Genomic DNA, 16,517 nt, shown 5'->3' on the forward strand with positions numbered 1-16,517 from the left:
TCACAATGTTATCCATAATTTCTTATGATCCAAACGGTCGAATGCCTTCGCATTATCAATAAAACACAGGTAGACATCCTTCTGGTATTCTCTGCTTTCAGCCAGGATCCATCTGACATCAGCAGTGATATCCCTGGTTCCACGTCCTCTTCTGAAATCGGCCTGAACTGCTGGCAGTTCCCTGTCGATACACTGCTGCAGCCGTTTTTGAATGATCTTGAGCAAAATTTTCCTTGTGTCTGATATTAATGATATTGTTCTATAATTTCCGCATTTGGTTAGATCACCTTTCTTGGGAATAGGCATATATATGGATCTCTTCCAGTCAGTTGGCCAGGAAGCTGTCTTCCATATTTCTTGGCATAGAGGAATGAGGGCCCCCAGTGCTGCATCCATTGGTTGAAACATCTCAGTTGATTTTCCGTGAATTCCTGGAGCCTTGTTTTTTGCCAATGCCTTCAGAGCAGCTTGGACTTCTTCCTTCAGTACCATCAGTTCCTGATCTTATACTACTTCTTGAAATGGTTGAACATCGACTAATTGTTTTTGGTATAATGACTGTGTATTCCCCATGCCTAGAAAGATGTTTTTTCTGCCGATTTAAAGAAAAGATAACTTTATGTTAAGATTATTTCAAAATTTTAAAAATGTTTTTTAAACAAAACACATTAACTTTGCCTCCAGCTATGGCAGTGAAGCTGATATGAGACTAGTCCTCCCAAAGTAAACAACTAGAAAACTGGACAAAATATGTGAAACAGTTGTTTCAGACATTGGTTGAAAGATATTGTGAATTTCTAATCCCCGAGGAAGCTTCAGTGACTTACAGGACAATATTAAGCAGTGTAGCATACACATAATTGGAGTTCCAGAAAAGGAACGAAGGCAGAAAAACACTTAAAAAAATAATGGCCAAAATTATTCCTAATGGTATGAAAAGTATAAACTTACATGCCCAAGAAACAAGAAAAACGCAAAGAAAAGTACACCAAGGCATAGTACGATCAAATTGCTGGAAAAGAGTGGTAAAGATTGAATCTTCAAAGCAGTCATCCTGGGGAGAAAAGACAGATATGAGAGAGCAAGAATAAAAATGAGGGCATAATTCGCCTCAGAAATAATGTCAGATGCAAATTAATTCACTGACATCTTTAAAATGCTAACAGAAAATTGTCAGTTCTATATCCAGCCAAAGTATCCTTCCTAAGTGTGAACAGAATGAAGACATTTCCCGACAGATACGAGCTGAGAGAATTTGTCACAAGGAGAAGTGTACCATTAAGAATGTTCAAAGATGTTCTGCCAGCCAAAGGAGGATGGTAGCACATGGAAACCTGGTTCTGTACAAAGTGGTCAGGAGCACTGGAAAAGTTAAATATGTGTGTAAGAATAAAATACTTTTATTTTCACTTTTTGATTTATTTTAAACATGTTTGGCTTGTTAAAGCAAAGATAACAACAGTGCATTTAGGAATTTATGATGTATGGAGAAGTAAGATATATGAGAGCAGTTGCTCAAAGGTGGAGTGTGGTATTACATTGTAAGATTCTTAATGTTGTGTGTGAAATGTTCTATTTGTAGGCAGACTGGAACAAGTTAAAGATGCATATTGTAAACCTTAGTGCCACCTCTTAAAAAAAAAAGGAAAAAGATACAGTTAATAGGCTAATTGTGGATCAAGAAATGAATGCTGAAAAATACTCACTCTTAAGAGAAAAGGCAAAAAAGAACCATTAAGAAAAATAGAAAACAATAGAATGATAAACTTAAATCAACCTTTTTGTTAAGTACGTTGTTAGGTACTGTCCAGTTGCTTCCGACTCATAGCGATGCCATGTACAACAGAATGAAACACTGCCCAGTCCTGCACTTTCATACTGAATTGTGTTACCCAAAAATGTGTGTATCTGTTTGGCTCAGCCATGATTCCTGGTATTCTGTGATTGTCCACCATTTTGTCATTTGATGTGGTTTTCCTATGTGTTGTAAATCCTGCTTTTGTGATGTTAATGGAGGGGATGGGCGGCAGTTGTGTTGATGAGACAGGACTCAGTCTGCAGGATTGCATTGTGTTTTGAGCTCTTTCTTCTGAGACATAAAAGAGAAGCAAGCAGAGCGACAGGGGGACCTCATACCACAAAGAAAGCAGTGGCAGGAGCAGAGCTCATTCTTCGTACCTTGGGTTCCTGTATGGAGAAGCTCCTAGTGCAGGAGAAGATTGATGAGAAGGACTGTCCTTCAGAGCCAACAGAGAGAGAAAACCTTCCCCTGGAGCTGACACCCTGAATTTGGACTTTTCAGCGTACTTTACTGTGAGGAAATAAATTTCTCCTTGTTAAAGGCATCCACTTGTGGTATTTCTGTTATAACAGCATTAAATGACTAAGACAGAATTTGGTACTGAGAGTGTGGGGTGGTGCTCTAACAGATACTTAAAATGTAGAAGCTATTTAAAACTGTAAATGGGCAGAGAACCGAAGTGGCAGTTGCAAAGAACTGGCAGTAGTAGAACCAGGAGACCAGCGCCATACAGTGCTGGAGCCAACTTAGGGAGCAAGAGAGCTGAGTACCTGTGTGCAGGAGGCTTCCTGGAGGAGTAGAGTGCCTCCGGGCATTTATCGATAGAGCTGGGCTTGCTGACTTATGGAGCAAGAGAGCTAAGTGCCTTCTATCCGAAGTTTACTGGTGGAGTGGGGTCCTCCAGGCATTTATCGGCAGTTCGAATCCAACATCCACTCCTTGGAAACCCTTGGAGAAGCAGTACTGCTTTCTCCTGTGAGGTCCGTATGGGTCAGAATGTCCTTGACTGCAACAGGTTTGGTTTTTGGCGTCTTCCATTAGCGTTGGTTGTGGATCTAAGTAAAAAAAATCCTTGAGAATTGCAGTGTTTTCCCTGTTTATCATGATGTTGCTTAATGGCTTGGTTGTAAGGATTTTTGTTTTCTTTATGTTGAGGGAAACCCTGATGGCGCTAGCTAAGAGCTATGGCTGCTAACCAAAAGGTTGGCAGTTCGAATCCACCAGGTGCTCCTTAGAAATCTTATGGGGGCAGCTCTTCTCTGTCCTGTGGGGTTGCTGTGAGTTGGAAACGACTCTATGGCAGTGGGTTTGGATTTTTTTGGTTTTTATGTTGAGGTGTATTCTATACTGAAGGCTGTGGTCTTTGATCTTCATCAATAAGTGCTTCGAGTCCTCTTTGTTTCCAGCAAGCAGGGTTATGTCATCTGCATATCACAGGTTGTTGATGAGTCTTCCACCAATCCTGATACCCTGTTCTTCATAGAGTCCAGCTTCTCGGATTATTTGCTCAGCATACAGATTGAATGGGTATGGTGAAAGGTGACACACACCTTTCCTGATTTTAAATCATGCAGGATCCCCTTGTTCTGTTTGAACGACTGTTGGTCTGTGTGCAGGTTCCACATGAGCATAATTAGGTATTCTGGAATTCCCATTTCTTTGCAGTGTTATCCCTAATTTGTTACGATCCATACGGTCAAATGCCTTTGCATAGTCAATGAAACACAGGTAAACAACTTCCTTGTATTCTCTGCTTCCAGCCAGGATCCATCTGACATCAGCAATGATATCCCTGGTTATATGTCCTCTTCTGAATCCAGCTTAAATTTCTGGCAGTTCCCTGTTGATATACTGCTGCAACTGTTTTAGAATGATATTCATCAAAATTTTGTATGTGATATTAATGATATTGTTTGATAATTTTTGCATTCTGTTGGATCATCCTTCTTTGGAATGGGCACAGATATGAATCTCTTCCATTTAGTTGACCAGGTGGCTATCTTCCAAATTTCTTGGCATAGAAGAGTGCGCGCTTCCAGTGTTGCATCCATTTGTTGAAACATGTCAGTTGCTACTCCATCAGTTCCTGGAGGCTTGTTTTTTGCCAATACCTTCAGTGTAGCTTGGACTTCTTCCTTCAGTACCTTCAGTTTTTGAGAATATGCTACCCCCTGAAATGGTTGAATTTTGACCAGTTCCTTCCCTCTTCTTTTGATGCTTCCTGTGTTGTTCAAATTCTTGCATATCGAGTCCTTCAAAATTCCAACTTGAGACTTGAATTTTTTCTTTAGTTCTTTCAGCTTGAGAAATGCCAAGTGTGTTCTTTTTACTTTTCTAATTCCAGGCCTTTGCACATTTCATTATAAAACTACTTTTTCTTAAGCCACCCTTTGAAATCTTTCACTTATCTCTTTTACTTCATCATTTCTTCCTTTTGCTTTAGCTACTCGGCTTTCAAGAACAAGTTTCAGAGTGCCTTCTGATACCAGTTTTGGTCTTGTTTTTCTTTTTAATGGTACTTTATGTCCTTCAGGCATGATGTTCTTGATGCCATCCTACAAATTACCCGTTCTTTAGTCATTAGTGTTCAGTGTGTCCTGTCTGTTCTTGAGATGGTCTCTAAATTCTGATGGGATATACTCAAAATCATACTTTGGCTTTCGTGGCTTTTGTGGACTTGTTTTAATTTTCTTCAGCTTCATCTTGAACTTGCATATGAGCAGTTGATGGTCTCTTCCACAGTCGGCCCCTGACCTTATTCTGACTGATGATATTGAGGCTTCTCCATTGTTTCTTCCCACAGATGTAATCGATTTGATTTCTTTGTATTCCATCCGGTGAGGTACATGTGTATAGTCGTCGTTTATGTTGGTGAAAAAAAGGTATTTGCAGGGAAGAAGTCGTTGGTCTTGCAAAATTCTATCATGTGATCTCCAGTGTTGTTTTTGTCACCAAGGCCACATTTTCCAACTACCAATCTTCTTCTTTGTTGCCAACTTTCCATCCCAATCGCAAGTAATTATCAGTGTATTTTGATAGCATGTTTGAATAATTTCATACTGCAGAAGTTCATAAAAATCTTCAGTTTCTTCATCTTTGGCATTAGTGGTCGGTACATAAATTTGAATAATAGTCATATTAACTGGTCTACTTTTTTATCACTGACAGTGTTGTATTTCAGGGTAGATCTGAACGTTAGTAGTGCCTTTGTTTCATAATAGATAAAACTGGAAATCACCCAAATGTCCATCAGTACGGGAATGGACAATAAATTGTGGTATATTGATAATCAGAACTGAAAAGAGATAAACTATTGACACCTGCTACAACATGGAGGAATCTAAAACATACGCTGAAGAATCAAAAGACTTTATTTTATATGATTTCATTTATATTATAGAACAGACAAAAATGTATTCATAGTGACAGATAGCAGGTAGTGGTTGCCTAGGACTGGGTGATGAGAGGCAGTGACTGCGAAGAAGCACAGGAAACTTGTTGGGTGTGGTAGAAATGTTCTACACCTTGATTTGGTTGTGGTGACGTGGGAGTGTAACCTGCGTGGTGCAGACTGTTAAGTGCTCCACTAGTAGCCGAAAGCTTGGCAGTCGGAACCCTCCCAGAGACTCCTCGAAAGACAGGCCTGGTGACCTGCTTCCAGAATGTCACAGCCTTGACAACCTGTGGAGCAGTTTTACTCTGCACGCATAGGGTCACCAGGAGTTGGAATCGACTCAACGGCGGTTACCACCAGCACATAGGAACAGTTGCACCTTCTGTTAATTATACTTCAGTGAAGTTCATTTTAATATAAAGAAAACAGCACCAGGTAAAGGGAGGATTGTGAAGCGCCTTGTGTTTGTTTTAGGAGTTTCTTTGGCGACTGCAGTAGTTCTCTTGTAGTCCCTGGGTGACACATGGGGTCCCTGTGAGTCCCAGATCACCTCCATGGTAGCTGAGGACAACTACAGCAGCAGTTCTCTAAGGCTTTGCCTCCACTTAGCTGCGTATTGGAGTCTCCTGGAAACTTCATCTGAAACACTGATGCCCAGGCCTCACCCAGGGATTCTGATTCCTTTCTTCCAGGGTTGGGCCAAGGCATTGATTGATACCTTTTGAAACCTCCCCAGGTGAGTCCAATGTGAAGCCAAGGTCGAAAGCTACTGGCCTCGACTTCGTTCTGAGTTGTACCACTGTACAAAGATTACCCTTCTTAGATGACTCTGCAAAATGCAGGCCACTTGCTTTCTTGTTGCTCCTTGAGTTAATTGTTCTCTGGTGTTGGGGACAGAAGCAGCATCTCTGTCATGAAATGCCCAGTGTTAAGCTGCACAAACACCTTGGAAATTAATGCAGTACAAAGATAAATGGTAAGAAATTTCTGTGGGACTTAGAACATAGCTGCTGTATGAGGCAGGGGGCAGCAGAAGAGTAGGGTAGAAGTCAGTCTCGCACGGGTCCATCTGAACTCATGGGACAGTCGGGAAATAACACAGCAGTCTCCTAGAGTCACCCATATTTCTTGTAACTGTAGACATAGATCTTTATATTCTCAAACTTTTCGTAAGAACAACTAGTTGTTGGGAGGGGTTACTACGTCCAGCTGTTTTCAAGTGTGGGCAGGAAAGGCAACCTTCGGGATCTCAGAACCAAGCAAAAATCGTATTAAAAATAGTTGTCGTTTCTTGTGCTCTTTTTATAGGTTGGGCTCCTGATGTATTCTTTCTCAGTAATCCTCCTAGTAACCCTATGAGGTTTGTAGTACCCTCTTAACATGAGAAAATCTAGACTTTAATGAAGTCAGAAACCTCCCTGAGGTCATGCAATTAAAAAGTTGAGCCGGAGCTCAGATGAAGATCTCTGTGACTCTTCAAGAGGGAGAGACATGGTAATTGAGTCCATTTTGGTGGACCTGTGCTTCCACCTGATACTGGACAGTCCATTTCATCTGGCAGCCTCCCTGGGTCTCGAGCTTTGTCAGAATTGGCTGTCTAAGGATGCCTTGGCTTCATCGCTACATGGAAAGCTTGGGTGAGGGTTGCCACACTTGGGGTACTCACTCATTCCCTTCAGTGAGGACTCTGTTGATCTCTTTATTGAGGAGCTATATTCTGAGCACATTTTATCAAATGTCAGTTAGACGTGATTCAGTATATATATTTAAATATGAGGTTTTGACCTAAGTTGGTATTGTGCTCTTGCCTTTCTGCAGATTTTTGTATTTACCATGCAGCATGAGGGCACCCAGAATAATTGAGGCTCTGTTTTCTGCCACCCCAATGTATTTCCCCAGGAGCTTAGATATGATTCTTAGAGTTGGGCCTTTTGACCTTGGAGAGTTCATTCTCTGAGATAATTGGCTAAGTAAGGTAGGAGTGAACAGTTAGCAAGTCAATTAATTGTCCTTCTGTTTACGCTGTATTTCCAGAGGCTAGGTGTTAGTTTGTTTAAGCCATACTTGCTGTCTTGCTGAAAACGTGTTAGCATGTGGAAGCATTGACTGAGCTTGGCTCCTTGGTGGGAACTACAATTTGTGACTCATTACAGGTCCAGAATCAGTTCCCAACATGTTAGGTAAAGAAACAAACAGCTTCCTGGTTTTATGAAGTGCGGACAGAAGAAAACTCGTCAGTGTCCTAATTGTTCTTCCCTGCCCCAGACCCAGCTCCACACGTGTAGCTGCAGCCATGAACTTCAGCTTTTAGGAACACAACTTGTGTTGTGTCAGTCGTCCCTCCTAAGGTGCTGCATTGATGTACACTTTACCTAGTGGCCTTGACCTGGGTTCATTCTAAGGTGTATAATTATGTGTTGCCCTAAAGCCACTGCCATCCTTGTCTAGAATAGGTCATTTATGTTATGCACGATTAATAGTCTTCTGTAAGGAGTTCTCCTCTGTCAGTTCATAATGTAGCCGTATGAGAAGTATTGACCCAGGAAAGCATTCCCTCGGTTCAGCCTCAATCCCAGTGTAACCATGATTTTCAGGAGCTCATTAATTCACTCTTGTTGCTTGTTTAAATTTTCAATTTTTGGAGTGTAATTTTGTGTCCTTCAAATTCTCAGAATACTCCTTTTTTTTTTTTTTCCAGAAAGTGAGATGTTTCTCTTGCATTGAATAGTAAATCCTGAATACTTGTATTTCTCACCCACTAAAAAGTGAAAATTAATGAGCAGTTTTGCCTGATGCAGAGTATAATTGTCAGCTCAGCTCTGTGAAAATTACCTTCTGGTTTCCTCATGCTGTCAGGAAGCTGCCTCTTATACCCCTTGCTCCAGCCAGCTGAACGTTTCCAGTCAGCACTGGCATTACCAACCATTGCCCCCGTTGGCCCTGCTCTTCACCAGGCGTTCTCGCCTCCTCCCGTGTGTAGTCACGTACTTGTACTCACGGTCACGCCTTGATGTGTCAGCCCTGCAATCCCCTGTTATGGATTGAATTATGTCCCCCCTAGAAATGTGTATCAACTTGGCTAGTCCATGATTCCCAGTATTGTGCGATTGTCCACCATTTTGTCATTTGATGTGATTTTCCTATGCCTTGTAAATCCTACCTCTATGATGTTATTAATGAGGTGGGATCAGAGGAAGTGATGTTAATGAGACAGGACTCAATCTGCAAGATTAGGTTGTGTATATAAAAGAGAAAGGTGAGCAGAGAGACAGAGGACCTTGTGCCAGCAAGAATGAAGTGTCAGGAGACCCAAGGCCCCTCTGTATTGAGATGCTCCTAGACCAGGGGAAGATTGACGACAAGGAATTTCCTCCAGAGCCAATAGAGAGAGAAGGCCTTTCCTTAGAGTTTGTGCCCTTAATTCGAACTTCTGGCCTTCTAGACTATGAAAGAATAAATTTCTTTTTGTTAAAGCCATCCACTTGTGGTATTTCTGTTACAGCAGCACTGGTTAACTAAGACATCCCGATTTTACAGATGAGGGAATTCAGTCTCAGAGTGAAATGGCCCATGGCTGCACAGCTCATTCATGGTGGAGCCATACTCCACCCCCGCGGTCTGGCCCCACAGCACTCGCTTCTCAGTCCCTGTGCTGTGCTCCTCCATGCTGCGTCTTAGCCCCAGCTTCCATGCCTGCTTTCCTGCCCAAAAAGCTCTCTACAGCCCCCGTGACCTGTCTGTTTAATTCTTGTTCGTTCCTCTCATCTCAGGCTAAATGCCACTTCGTCAGGAAGGCCTTTCCTCTGAGCCTCACGCTCTGTCCCCCCAGCTGAACCAAACTCTGAGCGCAGCAGCAAGCTCCGTCTGGCGCGGAGGTATACCGCACTTAAGAAGGCTCGGGTCGGGGCACACGTCACAGAGACCAGCCAGTCCTTGCTCCTCCTTTCTGGGTCTCTCCTCATGTTGCCATCCATCAGGGGGCACATGCACTTGGCAGAAGCTCTCCTCTTCTGTTTGGAGACTTTGTTGTTGGCACCCCCATCCTGCTGGTAGGTTATCAGAGGAGGAGTGAGGGTGTAGGGCTGCCTTGGGAAGTTTTGGGTGCAGTCTCGGGTTTGGCCACTGCCGGCTTGGCCGTAGGACTTCTCTCTGTGCATCGCTACCACGTGGTTCCCTCCGAGACCAGCCCTCTCTAGTGGTCCAGCTCTGCACCAGTGCTTCGCAGATTGTCTGTGAGGAAGAACCAGTTTATTTTCCCCTAAACCATTTTAGACTAGTATTCTTATAAAATACAGAAATGAATTACTAGAAAAATGAAATTTTTAAAAAGAAGTTTCAAGCCCAGAATTTATTATGAGATTCTGCAGGCATAGCGTCGCTGTCAAATTGCTCGCCCTGCCAGTATCTGTTCTGGCAGACTGACGGTGGTCTTCAGACCTCACTCTGAGTAATATTAATTAGGTAGGCATACCAAGGCAGAATACTGAACTTCAGAGTCTCAATTTCCTTTATCTGCAAAATGGAGCTGATGATACTTTCCCTGGCATTGTCAGAGATCATTAACATGTCTGTCATTGCTTAGTATATACTAAACCAAAAAAAAAAAAAAAGAGCTCTGACTCATGGTGACCCCTTGTGTGTCAGAGTAGAGTGTTGCTCAGTAGCGTTTCTGGTGGCTGGTTTTTTGGAAGTAGATCACTAGGCTTTTCTTCTGAAGAAACAACCCAAATGTCCATCAGCTGATGAATAAATAAACAAAATGGCCATGTAAAATAAACATACAGTGGAATATTATTCAGTCATAAAAAGGAATAAAGTGCCCATACGTACAACATAGATGAACCTTGAAAACTTCTGCTAAGTCAGACATAAGAGGCCACGTATTGTGTGATTTCTTTTATGTGAAATGTCCAGAATAGGCAAATCCATAGGGACAGAATATAGATTAGTAATTACCAGGGGCTGGGGAAGGAGAATAAGGAAGACCGAAGAAGAGTTGACACCTTTGAATTGTGGTGTTGGCGAAGAATATTGAATATACCATGGACTGCCAAAAGAACGAACAAAATGTCTTGGAAGAAGTACAGTCAGAAGATTCCTTAGAAGTGAGAATGGTGAGACTATGTCTCACATTCTTTGGACATGTCATCAGATGGGATCAGTCCCTGGAGAAGGACATCATGCTTGGTAAAGTACAGGGTCAGCGGAAAACAGGGAGACCCTCAATGAGATGGATTTGAGACAGTGGCTGCAACAGTGGGCTCAAGCATAGCAACAATTGTGAGGATGGCGCAGGACCAGGCAGGATTTACGTTCTGTTGTCCATGGGGTCTCTGTGAGTCTGAACCAACTCGACGGCACCTAACAACAACAACAGGGAAAGGAGAAATGAGGAATAGCAGCTGAATGGGTGTGAGGTTTCTTTTCGGAGTAATGAAAATGTACCAAAATGAGATGGTGATGGTGGATACACAGCTCAATATGCTGAAGCCACTGAAATGTACACTTTAAAAGAGTGAATTTTGTGGCATGAATTATATCTAAGTAAAGTTGTTAAAAAAAAACCAGTTGTGCTACAGTGCATAGCCTTTGCAAACGTAATTTCACTGAGAGGCGTGTTTTTGTTCGTGTTTCCTAGAAATGGGATTACTGGGTCAGAGAGTAGATACACACGTGATGTTGCTGCATGTTGCCCAGTTCCCTGCCGTGGCGGTTGGGCCATTTAGCGTTCACTCCAGCAGTCCGTGAGCGCGCCTGTTCTCCCAGGTCCTCTCTAGCAGAGTATCTGGTCAGACTTGGTTCTTGCCGGTCTGCTAGGTGAGTAGTAGTATCTCGGTGTAATTATAACCTGCCTTTCTCTTAGCATGAGCACAGGCTGAACAGACTCTGAAGTCTTAATAGTCCATCTGCATTTCATTTTCTCTGCTATGTGTTCATACCTTTCGGCCTTTTGTCTGTGAGATTGATGGCCTTTTCTCCTCAGTTTTTAGAAGTCTTTATGTATTAAAATACATGTGAGTAATCCTTTTCCTCTGACAGCTTACAAATAATTTTCCCAGTTTTTTTTTTTTTTTTTTTTTTAATATAGTCAGATTTAAAAGCTTCCCCGACTGTATCTGGACTCTGCATCAGAGTTAGGGAAGCTTTTTCTACCACAGCTTGTGAAAGGAGTTCATGTGTGCTTTCTTCCAGTACGGGTGTGTTTTCTTGCTTTAGGTTGAGGTGTCTGATCCATTTGGAATTTATCCTGGCCGACAGTGATAGAAACAGACCCATTTCTATCTTTTTATCCAGTTGCTGCCACGATTTTGAGGAAGGGTGAAGCAAAAACGAAGTATCACTTTTTGTTTAAATGTCTGGTTTTTAAGTACTTCTGGGTTGATATAGGTGCTTCATATAGGTGTTTCAGATAATTGCACAAACAACATCATAACAAAGAGTGAGGAAATAGAAAAGAGAAGCAGGTTATCTATAAACCATCCATAACCAGGCCGCTTTCAACATGGGTGGTAACTTTGTCTTTTCCGTTCTAGGTGAATGAGCTGGATGGCATTCCGTTGATCCTGGACAACTGCAGCATTGATGACAGTAACCCCTGTATCCTTGCACGTGAATCCCTGAGCCAAAATTCACACAAAGGGCCTTAGCTTAGCAAGTCCCTTTCCTGATGCTTATTCAGTATGTAGCCGACTGACTGGCTGGTTTCTAAGAACTAAACCACTTCTCGAGGTTATAGTCCTGAAATATTACTCCTGTAAACTTTCACTGTCTAGTGAGCCGAATTTTTCAAGGTGAATAGGATATTCCAAACGAGCGTGCTACTAAGGTGTGCCTTAAAACTCTGGGACAGAGACAGCCCATTCATGGTCCCGGAACTGGATGTTACCAAGCCACCATTCCAAACTGTGCTTGTGGACCCTAGGGTAAATGGGAAGAGTTTTATGTTTTTTGGTTTTTTTTTTTTTTTTACCATAGTTACTGAGTATCCAGTCCTTGGAAGATCTCCTTGGCCACATGGAACGGTGAGGGCCATCTTATTCCCCAGCAGTAGGGAGAAGCATTGCAGTGGCACCAAGTTCTCTTTTCTGAGACGTTCTGTCTTGTGACCCTCTGTGGCTGAAGCTGGCTCTTGACCTTACCTGGGCTGGCTACCCTTGCTGGTGGGTGTCCTTAGAGAACTTGCTTACTTCCTACCATGTCACCAAGTACACTCCTTGTAACAAGCTGATCTGGTACAGTGATGAGCAACCAGGGACCAAGCATGGACTGTGTAAGTTTGAGAGATTGCCTACTGTTTAATTTCAAGAACCTCCCTGGCGAGAGCCAAGCTCTCTGTGGCCACTGCATGGCCTTGTGCTGTTGGCATTGAGGAGGGGTGAATAGGGCCATTGTGAGGACACTGGGGGAATAACCTTATGGAGACAGTGAGGAACCCAGCCTAAGGCTGAGAAGAATGAAGAGGGAGGGGCATTTTGAAGTAAGTTCCCCTCACTGTGGCTTCTGTCAAGAAGAAAAAAGGAACTGATGAAAATTATGTGTTTCAAAGTAAGTAGACTGAGAAATGCTTATTTGTGTCATTTGTCTGATTAGCAATAGAAAAAAAAATGTCTTATTTTAAAGAGCACAGCAGCTTACAAGATCAATCAGGGAATGACAAAGGAATGAGCCTCAGAAGATTCTTCAGGGTCAAAATAGGTTGGTTCACTGCATTGCATTACAATCAGGTAGTATAGGCTATGCTTGGTGTAGTTTGTGAAATACTCCCCTCCCCGCCAAAAGAAAAGACGAAAAGCTTTTACCGTAATCACAGGAAAACAGTAAAAGAATGTTCAAATGCAGTTGCATATGTTGTATTTCCCGATAAAAAAAGGTGATTTTTCGTAAAAAAAAGAAATTCACCCACGCTTTTACTTTTATGTTCCCTGAATTGACCTTGTGGTGAAGAGGTTTTCATCACTAGTCTTTGGCTTTTAACAAAGACGAGGAAATAAGAAGGTGAATACACAGGTGTATTGTAGATCTACAGATACGGTGTATACAGTTCACGTACAAAGTCTTTTATTTTGGTACCTTCTTTCCCAAATACCCATCCTTCCCAGATATCCATCCATTCATTCACTTCTTCCTTCATTAAACATTTATTCAATCCTTACCATGTGTTCGCACATATTGTTGCTGGGTACCACCGAGTTGATTTTCTGACACACAGCGACCCCATGTGACAGAGTAGAATTGCCTCATCGGGTTTCCTAGACTGTAATCTTTATGGGACCAGATTTCCAGGTCTTCCCGCTGTAGAGTCTCTGAGTGGATTCAAACTGCCAACCTTTTGGTCAGCAGTTGTGCACTTAACCATTGCCTCAACACGACTCCTTGATATTACTATTATTATCCTTACTTTATAGATGAGGAAATAAGGTGAGAGGCCAATGACTTGTCCAAAGGGTCACAGCTAGAATTAAAACTCATATATGCCTGATTCTTAGCCACTTTCCTACCCTGCCTCTATGTGAGGCACAGAGAGGAGACTAGCACATACAGAGAAACCATACCAACATGTTTGTGCAGCAGAGAAATTATTCAGAATTGCAGATTAAAAAAATTTATACAGATAGCTGGTTTTTATGATAATATAACGAGACATTGCAAGACCTCCAAATCTCCTCTGAATCAAGAAAAGATAAAATATCATAACAGGTATGTTTAGAATTCTGTGTATTCAGTCTTTCTTTGGAATTTTATTTACTGAAGCCTAGCAGATTTTATTGAAGATCTGTCCTGAAGTACCAGGCTCTCAGTGATAGGATATTATCCATACACCTACAAGAAGACCAGCTAATGTGACTACTACTCAGATTTATGCATCAACCACTAAGGCCAAAGATGAAGAAATTGAAGATTCTTACCACCTCCTGGAGTTTGAAATTGATACATGCAGTCAGGATTCATTGATAATTACTGGTGATCAGAATGGAAAAATTGGAAACGAAGAAGAATGGGTAGTTGGAAAATACGGCCTTGGCGATAGAAACGATGCCGAAGATCACAATAGAATTTTGCAAGACCAACGACTTCTTCATTGCAAATAACCTTTTTCCAACATTTTTTTTTTTTTTTTTATACACGTGGACATCACTAGGTAGAATACACATGAATCAAATAGACTACATCTGTGAAAAGAGACGATGGAAAAGCTCAATATCATGAGTCAGAACAAGGCCAGGGACCAACTGCAGAACAGACCATCAATTGCTCATATGCAAGTTCAAGTTGAAATTGAAGAAAATTAGAACAAGTCCACAAGAGTCGAAGTACGACCTTGAACATATCTCACGGAATTTTAGAGACCATCTCAAGTACAGATTTGTTATGTTGAACACTAATGACCAAAGACCAGATAAGTTGTGGAATGATGTCAAGGACATCATCCATGAAGAAAGCAAGAGGTCATTAAAAAGACAAAGAAAGAAAAGACCAAAATGGATGTCAGAAGAGACTCTGAAACTTGGTATTGAACACTGAGTAGCTAAAACAAAATGAAGAATTGATGAAGTAAAAGAGCTGAACAGAAGAATTCAAAAGGCAGCTTGAGAAGGCAAGTAAAGTGTTAAAATGACATGTGCAAAGAGCTGGAGATAAACCAAAAGGGAAGAACGTGCTCGGTGTTTCTCAAGCTGAAAGAACTGAAGAAAAAATTCAAGCCTCAAGTTGAAATAGTGAAAAATTTAGGGGGGGGAATGTTAAACAACGCAGGAAGCATCAAAAGAAGGTGGAAGGAATACTCAGAGTCACTATACCAAAAAGAATTTGATGGTGTTCAGCCATTTCAGGAGGTAGCATATGATCAGGAACCGATGATACTGAAGAAAGAAGTCCAAGCTGCGCTGAAGGCATTGGCAAGAAACAAGGCTCCAGGAACTGACGGAATACTAATTGAGATGTTTCAACAAATGGATGCAGCGCTGCAAGTGCTCATTCACCTATGCCAAGGAATTTGGAAGACAGCTACCTGGCCAGCCGACCGGAAGAGATCCATATTCGTGCCTATTCACAGGAAGGGTGGTCCAACCAAATGTGGAAGCTATCAAATGATATCATTGATATCACACTCAAGTAAAATTCTGCTGAAGATCGTTCAAAAGAGGCTGCGGCAGTATTTCAACAGGGAACTGCCAGAAATTCAGCGTGGATTCAGAAGAGGACATGGAACCAGGGATGTCATTGCTGATGTCAGATAGATCCTGGCTGAAAGCAGAGAATACCAGAAGGATGTTTACCTTTGTTTTATTGACTATGCAAAGGTATTCGAATGTCTGGATCATAACAAATTATGGATAACATTATGAAGAATGGGGATTCCAGAACACTTAATTGTGCTCATGAGGGACCTGTACATAGATCAAGAGGCAGTTGTTCAGACAGACCAAGGGGATACTACTTCGTGGTTTAAAGTCAGGAAAGGTGGGTGTCAGGGTTGAATTCTTTCCCCATACCTATTCAGTCTGTATGCTGAGCAGATAATCCAAGAAGGTGGACTGTATGAAGAAGGACAGGGCGTCAGTCTTGGAGGAAGGCTCACTGATGATCGGCACTATGCAGTTGACACAGCCTTGTTTACTGAAAGGGAAGAGGACTTGAAGAACTTAGCGATGAAGATCAAAGACTGCAGTCTTCAGTATGGATTACATCTCAACATAAAACAAAAATCCTCACAATGGGCCAATATGCAACATCATGATAAACTGAAAAAAGATTGAAGTTGTCAAGTATTTCATTTTACTTGGATCAACAGTCAACACCCATGGAAGCAGGAGTCAGGAAATCAAATGACGCATTACATTGGACAAATCTGCTGCAAAAGCCCTCTTTAAAGCATTGTAAAGCAAACATGTGACCTTGAAGACCAAGGTGCGCCTGACCCAAGGTGGTGTTTTCAGTCGCCTCGTATGCATGTGAAAGCTGGACAATGAATAAGGAAGACCAAAGAAGAATTGGTGCCTTTGAATTGTGGTGTTGGTGAAGAATATTGAGTATACCATGGACTGCCAAAAGAATGAACAAATCTGTCCTGGAAGAAGTACAACTAGAATGCTCCTCAGAAGCAAGGATGGTGAGACTGTGACTTACTTTGGATATGTTATCAGGAGACTCAGTCCCATGCTTGGTAGAGTAGAGGGTCAGCGAACAAGAGGAAGCCCCTCAATGAGATGGGATGACACAGGGGCTGCAACAGTGGGCCGAACATACCAAGGCTTGTGAGGATGGCGCAGGACCAGACAGTGTTTTGGTCTTTTGTACGTGAGGCTGCTGTGAGTCAGAACC

General features: G+C 42.0%; 1 protein-coding gene across 3 annotated transcripts in view; it reads left to right on the forward strand.

The window, feature by feature from the left end:
* ATXN10 (ataxin 10) overlaps positions 1-16,517 on the forward strand; it is a 214,281-nt gene that overhangs the window by 162,244 nt on the left and 35,520 nt on the right. For all 3 annotated transcript variants that reach the window (XM_049884658.1, XM_049884655.1, XM_049884656.1), the window contains one exon: positions 11,729-11,792. In XM_049884658.1, coding sequence (XP_049740615.1) covers positions 11,729-11,792 — 64 coding nt within the window. The remainder of the gene's footprint in view (positions 1-11,728; positions 11,793-16,517) is intronic.

Source organism: Elephas maximus, chromosome 4 (assembly GCF_024166365.1).
Source record: "Elephas maximus indicus isolate mEleMax1 chromosome 4, mEleMax1 primary haplotype, whole genome shotgun sequence".
NCBI lineage: Eukaryota > Metazoa > Chordata > Mammalia > Proboscidea > Elephantidae > Elephas > Elephas maximus.